Source organism: Dufourea novaeangliae, unplaced genomic scaffold (genome assembly GCF_001272555.1).
Source record: "Dufourea novaeangliae isolate 0120121106 unplaced genomic scaffold, ASM127255v1 scaffold8, whole genome shotgun sequence".
NCBI classification, from domain to species: Eukaryota; Metazoa; Arthropoda; class Insecta; order Hymenoptera; family Halictidae; genus Dufourea; species Dufourea novaeangliae.
Genome location: NW_015373923.1, coordinates 3549569 through 3559278, shown reverse-complemented (window position 1 = coordinate 3559278; position 9710 = coordinate 3549569). Strand labels below are relative to the sequence as shown.

Here is a 9710-nt window from a genome sequence, read left to right as displayed (position 1 = left end):
TTAACATTTATTTCAGTACTTGAAATAAATGTACTAAGTGGTAGGGGGCCCTTCTCCTGCGTCAACTTTTCCCCTAACGGAAGCTGACTTTGCTCGTGGGTGTACATTCACCATATTTAACGATATTTACTAAATTTTTCTAGGTTATATCTCCGAATTTCTTTTTCGCGAATTTATCAACTGCCCTGTTCACCTCGAAAATGTTAAAAAAAAGTGGTAGGAGGCCTTTCTGTTACGCCACTATTTTCCCTAGTGGAAACAGAGTTTGCTCGTAGGTGTATACTAACATACCCTCGCGAGCAAACTCGGCTTCCGCTAGGGGAAAAAGTTGACATAAGAGAAGGGCCTCCTACCATGCTCCTGTCTGTTGGTATTTGGAATTACTGAAATTTATGCCAAACTAATATTCGATTTAACATTAATTTCAATCCCTGGAATAAATTTACTACGCCGCTTTTTCTCCTAGTGGAAAAAGTAACGTAAAAGTAAGGCCTCCTATAACTTGGTAAATTTATTTCAAGTACGAAAATATATGCTAAATCGAACGTTAATTTGGCATAAATATCAATGCCACTTTTTCTCCTAGCAGAAGCCGAGTTTGCTCGTGGGTGTGCAATTGTTCGCGAAACAAGTGAAAATAGAGTCTGAGGTTGAATTAGTCGTGGAAGACTTACGGTGCAGCATCGGTCGACGGAATCGACGACACGATAAGACCGACGACCACCAGAAACACGCAGAACAATACGATCCTTTGCTGCATCGTCGGCGTCGTAACTTTTCGATCTGAAAACGAGAGAACACTTATGTAGACATACAAAAGAAAGCGGGAATAGTCGAGAAAGATTGCATCGGCCCTCCTTCTTGTTTCGGATAGCCAAGAAGAGATTGTCGTTTTCGAGTAAAGCGACTAACAAACTATTCAGACCACGGTTTAGATTCAGCAGGAGTTCGTCGTACGCTTCGGATTACCGGCGCGAAGCTTTACAAATCTAATATACATATATCATCACCGTCGATGTTCCTTGAATTAGTATTTTATTGGACGGCAATCACGAGCCGCTTTTGAGCGTGACGATTCGCCGTAACGCGGGATAATTGGATTCGTCGCTTTCGATAATTGACGTTGACGATACTATTTCACGCCTGTGTGTACTTGATTTCGCTGGAAGGACGACGATAACGAGGTGGTCGATACCACGTTGACCGTTTTCCTGTATCTGCTAAAAAAAAAACAAAAAGAAACAAAGAAACACGTCGACTCGTTAGTCTCGCGATCGTTCCCAGCGTGCACACGTGGAAATCGATTATGACGCTCGTTTGTTAATGGGGACTGACGCGCGGTTTTCCGAAGAAAATGCGTTTTACTCTCGGCTGTGTGTTCACGGTTTCGTAACGAGAATTACCAACTGTATCAGCGTGTTTCTTTTTCCGACCATTTATGCACCGGCATTCATCGCTGTTCGCGTTCCCCCTTTTCCGTTCTCCGTTTGCTGTTTCGCCGCGGCGTTCAGTCTTCCGTTTTCCGCTTCCGACTTCCCGCTTTCCGTTCCAATTTTCCTGTTATTTCCCTCTCTCCATCTGTTATCACCGGGTTAACTGTTTTATTTTCGTGTTCACGATCGTCTCGACGGATTCTTAGACCACGTACATATGCACAGGAGAAACACGACGAATTTGTTTAAGATTGTTCATACCTGATTCTCTAGTTAATGAAGCATAATATTACTAATTGATATTAAACACCCAATAATACGTTTTACAGCGTATAAAAATTATATCTATGAATTTTAACGACATTTCCAGTGATCATTCTTCATTATATTTTAAATGAAAAATATATTTTGGTTAATCGCGTTCAGTTTTCCAGCGTGTAGTCAATATTTAATATTCTTCTATGCAAAGTTAATTATATTCTCGTGTATTATAGTTTAGAAAATTAGAATTCACTAAAGCACGAAATAGGTAAGACACTTTTTCAATTTATTTGAATTTCGCGGGTATGACCCTACTTCAGCAATGTTGCCAAGTTCTCAACATAGTTCCAATAAACATCCACCTACCGACACATTCTGGACATTATTGTCAAACATCTTCCTGGAATGTTTGGCATGGTACAAGATTGTTATTGATTATCAGAAAGCTCAGGATTTATACTTTCAGTACCTAGTTTTTGGTTAACAGTTCTAGTTTCTGTGAAAAAAACAGATTATACTTCCGGTAAGAAATCGTAAGACTGCCACAAAAGCTGTGTTAAAAACTGAACTTTTGACAAGCTTTTTCTTATTCATTTCATCGATGACCTAGCCTCAAATTTTTCGAATATCTGTATTTCGTTATAGTAAACAATCTGTAGGAATTTTATTTAATTATCTAGTCTTTCGAGTTTGTCCCGAACCATCTTAATACTTCCATTCTGACATAGATAATTTTACTTTCATATTTTATATTCATACTTATACAAAATACCAACTGCTGTTTTAGGGAAGAACATAAAAAATTGTGAAAGGAAATTTAGAAATGGGTACACCTGGTTGCCTACACAAGGGGTAAGAAGTAATCGGTATAGCCAATAATGGCAATTAGTACAACGGTAGAGAAATGGTCCAGCTAACTCGATTCGACTTCCATTCCAAGATTAGTTAAACATAGATAATTTTGCTTTCATACTTTTCCCTTCCAATAAAATACCAAGTGCTGTTTTAGGGAAGACCATAAAAAATTGTGAAAGGAAATTTAGAAATGGGTACACTTGGTTGCCTACACAAGGGGTAAGAAGTAATCGGTATAGCCAATAATGGCAATTAGTACAACGGTAGAGAAATGGTCCAGCTAACTCGATTCGACTTCCATTCCGACAAGATTAGATAAACATAGATAATTTTGCTTTCATACTTTTCCCTTCCAATAAAATACCAAGTGCTGTTTTAGGGAAGACCATAAAAAATTGTGAAAGGAAATTTAGAAATGGGTATACCCGGTTGCCTAGACAAGGGATAAGCGTGCATGGACGGGCGTGAAATTCGAACTGCGATGCAACAGCTGGGTCGTTCGTTGGACTCGTATATGTTCCTTCGAAGACGAGGAGCAGTTGCGTGATTCTCGTTGAAATTTTTCGAAACGCATCCTATCGCCTAACCCAGACGAGATTGGTTGTACACGGTTGGATGGACGCGAACCAGTGAAATGCATTCGCGTGAATAGAGGACACGAACAAGACGAAGAACGAAGGAAAAGTTTCGAAGCACGCGTAACGTTAGCTTCCTTCCTTCAAGGACCACTTGGATCTCTCGAAAGTTTCGGTATAAAGTTCCCATCGACGACACGATAGCACTTTTCGAACGACAGCCGAATCGAACGTCGAACTGCATTGAAACGACGACGTGAAGGTGCACTTCCGGTTTACGTATTTCTGTGCGATGAAACCGAATCGAGGAACATACGGTCTCCTCGAGAAACAAGGCGATATTTGATCGAGTTTACGGAAATGGTTTTTCTAGCTATTAAGGGAAAGGTTTCTAAAAGGATCCCTCGGGATCATTTTATACAAATACATTACAAAATGATCCTTAAATATGCCTTCAAAGAAACGTGAATAAAAAATATAATCGATCAGGTAGCTAAATTTTATTTAAACCAATGATAAGATAGATAGACTAACTTACAAAAACTACTTTACTTTTATTTAATTACTGAGCATTTGTATTTTTTATATAAATTATGCCTTAACTCTTTGAGCCACACGATTTTAAAGAAAATAAAAACTCTAGTTGCACAGAATTTCGTTTAATATAAAAAGAATTATATAAAAATAAAATATTTAACTGTATGATTATGAGTAACCTCAACTTTTCGAGGTGGGTTAAAATATATCCCACCATGCATAAAAAGCTAAGCAAAAGGTGGGACAGTTTTTAACCCACCTAACCCTAAAGAGTTAAAGGGATCGTTTTAGACACCTTTCCCCTACATACGTAAGTAGGAATTTCCTTTTCCCTCCGATCGAAGAGATAAAACTCGAGTCCTCGCCGTTTACTTTGCGACAAAGAGAGAGAAAGGTTCTCGCGATATACTGTTTTTTTGTCGCGCAAACAATGAATTAGGGGCGAGTCGCGAAGGTAAACCACTCGTCGTCGTCTCGATACGTTCGCTCCTCGACTACAGGAGAAACGCGTCAGCCACGGTGGGGTTGAGAGAACGTTTTCGCGTGGCCGTACGAAACGGATACGACGGAAGACCATCCGGAGTCACGTAGAAACGAACACGCCGCGAGTTATTTTATTAGCCGACCCTATCGCCACGCATCTCGCCGCTGGAATCGATCATCGTTTTTTTTTTTCCTTCGTTAACAGTGTTATTATCCCAGCTACGCAATATTTTTTTTTTCTTATTTCGTTATTTAACAGGTATAAACCCAGTATACATACATAACAATTAATGAAAATTAGATTAGAAACAGTTACATCGATGTATTATACAGTATGGAATTAGTCGCGATAGGAAATTTTTAATAACATATTAACTAAGTCAGTATACATACATAACAATTAATGAAAATTAGATTAGAAACAGTTACATCGATGTATTATACAATATGGAATTAGTCGCGATAGGAAATTTTTAATAACATATTAACTAAGATTAAACAGTTTTTAGTGCTCTATGAAGGGATGCCTTAAAGTATTCAATAGAGCCACTGAAAACTGATTAAACAGTTCTTAGTGCTCTATGAAGGGATGCCTTAAAGTATTCAATAGAGCCACTGAAAACCTCAATCAGATCCGTGAATTTATTGGCTGATTTCAGGATTCGATAAATTGGATCACTTGAACCATATTTTAGTAAAATATATGATTTTTTCTGACACACCTTGAAGGAGCAGAAAAGTAAACTCTTTGTGTATTACAAAAGTAAATTCTTCTTATATTTACTTGTATATATTTTAAATATTTCCTTGTATCTAATTTTCTTATCTACCACTATCTTTTTGTGTACCAAAGGCTTTACCCCGTTGATAAAATTATTATTGTTATAATAATTCGCGTGGTGTTACGTTTTGCCTTAATTTTGATTTTTTTTTCTACCTTTTTCTATTATTATTCTTTTTATATTTACTTGTATATATATTAATTATTTCATTGTATCTAAGTTTGTTATCTACCACTATCCTTTTGTGTACCAAAGGTTTTACCCCGTTAATAACATTATTATTATTATCATTCGCGTGGTGTTGCGTTTTCGCCTAGTTGGGTGTCACGTGACATGCGACCATTCGAATGCAACCACATTGTCACGATCGGAACTTCCGGAACAGAATTTCGTTTGAAGAATAAAATCTGGTAATCGATCTTCTAAAAATTTTTCGTCAGTAATGTCAAAAGGAACCTGAAGAAGAACCGTTCAGGTCTATTCAAAACCAACGAACGAATTCGAAATATCGTGTTTCGCGCGAATCTGCTGGAGAATCGACGTGCAGGCGTGAAATGTGGAATTGATACTCCGACGAACGCGTCCGAGGAATAAATCCTCCGACCGAGTTGCGAACGTTACGAAAACTCGTTGAAAATTGTTCCAGTACGCCGTTGGTGGATTGTTTCGCAGATATTTCGTATTGAATAAAACCGCAGCGGTCAATTGTCGCGTCGCGGGAACAGATGGAACGGACGTGTCGCGAATCGTTACCGTGAAAATCGACGGTTTACCGTGCGAAATTTCACTACGTGTTTATTTCAATTCACCCGACGCGGTCCCCGTGGACGAGAGTGTTTCCGACCATTAACGGATTTTACGAAACGAATGGAAATAATCGAGGGAGATTCGAAAATCGGTAAACAGATCGTGATCCACGAAGAGCATTAATTGGAATTATTCAATAAATTACTCACGGTTTTTATAGATTAGGTACTAAGTAAATGGCGACGAAAGTAATCCTACAAGATTTACCGATTTAACAAACAAGTGGAGAATTTCTCGTTGATCGAAACACCGAAATGATTTCGCGAAGGCTTTAATCTCGATCGCAAGACGGATTGTATGTTTATGATCAAACGACGTATCTATGTGTGCACAGTATTTGGAACAACCACACGTTTCTCCGATTCGATTCAACATCTTTCCATCCCCATTGAAAAATGAACTTTAAAACACCACAATTGTTTGTTCGATCGCGAACGAGAAATACGTACGTGCTCTGCACTGAGTGATTGGCACGAACGGGAACGATGGATTTTCTTTTAAAACCGGTGTGTATGAAAGATTACGACGAACGATGACTTACCTCGATTCACGAATCTGTCGTGAGAACACGTCGAATTCGATCTTCCAGGTTTCCTCGACGAAGGAGAGTGCTGCTCTGCGAATCTGAATCCTTCGTTGCCGGTTTATATAAGCCCGCGACTTTGCGGCACCCGCTTCATCCCTATCCCCACCACGGTTGTATCTAAACATTCTCGTCCAATCAAACGGACTCGTGTGCTACCCCGTTCCGAGCTTTTCCTACCACCAACCCCCTCCGCTATCGTCCCGGCAACAACCAACGAGCGTGACGCGATACTCGGCCACGCTACGCTCCACCAGACCTGTAGCCGTCCCCTGTCTTCCAACGACGTCGTCGAATCACCACCTTGGTGAACCATCTTTGTTCTTCACGTCGATTCAACTGTCAGCAACTATCGGTCAGGTTTGTAGTTAAAAAATAGGAACGAACGGATCATCGAGGATTTTCGTTAGTTCGCTCGAGCACAGATGACATAAGAATACACTTAACATTTTTTTTTTTATTAACACGTTGACTGCCAGCTACGAGATAACTCGTAGTTGAAACATTATTTGAATACCTTTACACAATTTTGTCATAAGATTAATATTACAGTATAATTTGAAACAAGACAAGCAATCTCTATTAATCAAACGCATATGTTTTCAAAGATTTATGACTCGAATAATGAAATAAAGCGTGTCTGGCTACGTACTGCCTTTTCCACTGTGGAAGTCAACGTGTTTAGCACATCTTACGAGGCTTATTTCTGTTATACTAACAAACATTAGTATATGTTGTTACGTATTACATAAATTTAAACATTCTAGGTTTTGGTTGTTACTTTAAATTTTGAGATTACAACTTTTTAAACAGCTGTGAACGTATGGACAGACTGGTATGTTTGGTTCAGCGATTATCATGTTTATACTTAAGGGAGGATATAATTTAATTTTTTTTTAATTCTCTTATTAGTTTGTATCGTTGTGAGTTATATAATATGGTTGACATCGTGGATTGCGTTTCCACATTCACGTTTGGGATCATTAACACGTTGACTGCCACAGTGGAAAAGGCAGTACGTAGCCAGACACGCTTTATTTCGTTTTTTAAGTCGTAATCCTTTGAAAATATATGCGTTTGATTAATAAAGATTGCTTGTCTTGTTTCAAATTATACTGTGATATTAATCTTATGTCAAAATTTTGTAGAGGTATTTAAATAATCCAGCATGTTTGCAATGTTTCAACTACGAATCATCTCGTAGCTGGCAGTCAACTGTTAATAAAACCTATACAAGAAAGTGATGCGACTAAACTGTAATGGTCAGTTTTGTAACAGTTTATGGTGATGATAACTTCACGCGAAAGCCTTTTGTGGGCATACCATGGAACTGAATTATCACGGTGGAAATTCTGGAAATACCCGTTCCCTTTAGTAAGACCTTGTTATTTTACAGTACTAATAGTTTCCGAACGTGTTGATTTACGAAAATTTTCGTATAGGTCAGTATAGACCTAACATCTTATAGGACTTGGTGTCCCACGAAAATCACGCTGGTTAGAATGCACTTCTACATAAAAGTTTCCGATATCAGGAATTACATTCGACCCGTGATAACGCACAGCACACACACGTCCATATAGCGATACATACATACATTATTGCCTCGATTTCGCTAGAAAGGAATGGAATTCTAGAGTAATAAGTCCAAAGCATTGGACAGAAAATTACATTGCATGTTGGGTCTAAACTTATATCTCGTCCGTGGCTCGAGTAACGATTAATCGTTTTCTCGCATTCGGGACTTTACTGTCTCTCCTCTGGGGAACGACCTTTTCATCTGGCACTTGTGTCGTAGCTGTTTAACCTGGGGAGATCCTTTCGACGAATGTAAAGTACATATTCCACATCGACGAATATAAGCAATGTACGTTCTAAGACCGAAAATATTTGCGTCACGGTATATACATAGTCGAGTGTACAAACATGCTGGAATTTCCGTTGAAATATCGCACCGAGCAGAACGGCCAATGAACGATGGTGTAACAGAATCGTGCGAACTAGGGAATGAAGAGATCTCCGGAGAGTCTGAAAGGAAATGTGGTAGAACGTGGTGGATACATAGTGAGCCAGATATTTAAAGGGAACAGAAACTTGTCGGTTGTTAGTCACGTTTGATTCGTCGATAACTTCATCGTAGACACATACTTGCGTGGATGCGATTTAGCGAAGCCGTGTCCATTAAGCGTACAAACGTTCCTCGTGTTTGCGTTCTCGTGGGTAACGATTCAACAAGTTGCCTTTTCCCGAGGCACTCGCCAATAAGTATTCGCCCAGTCTTACGAACCACGAGTGCACGAAATGGTAACTAAATCTATGCCTTATAGAACGTGTACCATAAATGGGAGAACGAAAGTCTACTCAAATAGTAAAACGTCACAAGTACGTCCGGAACGTACGTTCTCCAGTACATTCGAAGGATGTCCCTAAAAGGTCCTCATGTCCCCGCTACGTCAGAGTTGGGTAAAATGTAATTTAATTACAAAACCCAAATCACAATTACAATGAAATTGTAAGATAATTACAATTATATTGTAATTAACTATACTAAATTTACAATCAAAATTATAACACAAATGGCACAAAAACGTCACAAGTACGTCCGGAATATACGTTCTCCGGTACATTCGAAGGATGTCTCCAAAAAGTCCTCATATCCCCGCTACGTCAGAGTTGGGTAAAATGTAATTTAATTACAAAACCCAAATCACAATTACAATGAAATTGTAAGACAATTATAATTATATTGTAATTAACTATACTAAATTTACAATCAAAATTATAACACAAATGGCACAAAAACGTCTCAAGTACGTCCGGAACGTACGTTCTCCAGTACATTCGAAGGATGTCCCTAAAAGGTCCTCATGTCCCTGCTACGTCAGAGTTGGGTAAAATGTAATTTAATTACAAAACCCAAATCACAATTACAATGAAATTGTAAGACAATTATAATTATATTGTAATTAACTATACTAAATTTACAATCAAAATTATAACACAAATGGCACAAAAACGTCACAAGTACGTCTGGAGAACGTATGTTCCACTATTAGGTACAGACTGGTGGTAGGGCGAAGGTGAATCGGTGTCGTTTAACGCCCCGTCAGTTTTCCTTGCGTTCAGCCGGTGAACCCTAAAACCGATTCGGTCAATTTGAAAAACATTTTCATGACAGGGGAGGGGGGAGAATCTTGTCAGCGTTAGGCTATTATTTTTCGATCGACACCGATTCGAGTGGACCACGAGGAGTCGTTCGACGTCGATCGTAATATAAATATAAGACCGCTACCCACGACAAATATTTACGATCCCCGTCGCGATTTTCTCGGGACTGAGAAAAGACGGTTGGTCCGATGTTAATTTCGATAAAAATCGTTGCGAAAACAGAGCG

At 38.8% G+C, this 9710-nt stretch overlaps 1 protein-coding gene across 1 annotated transcript in view; it reads right to left on the bottom strand.

Moving 5' to 3' along the window:
• Positions 1-6518, bottom strand: part of LOC107194986 (diuretic hormone class 2) — an 8942-nt gene extending 2424 nt beyond the window's left edge. Inside the window, exons 1-2 of the mRNA XM_015584717.1 lie at positions 6275-6518; positions 675-783 (exon numbers count right to left, since the gene is read on the bottom strand). Of these exons, the coding sequence (XP_015440203.1) occupies positions 675-760 (86 nt within the window). The 5' untranslated portion in view covers positions 761-783; positions 6275-6518. The remainder of the gene's footprint in view (positions 1-674; positions 784-6274) is intronic.
• Positions 6519-9710: the final 3192 nt, after the last annotated feature.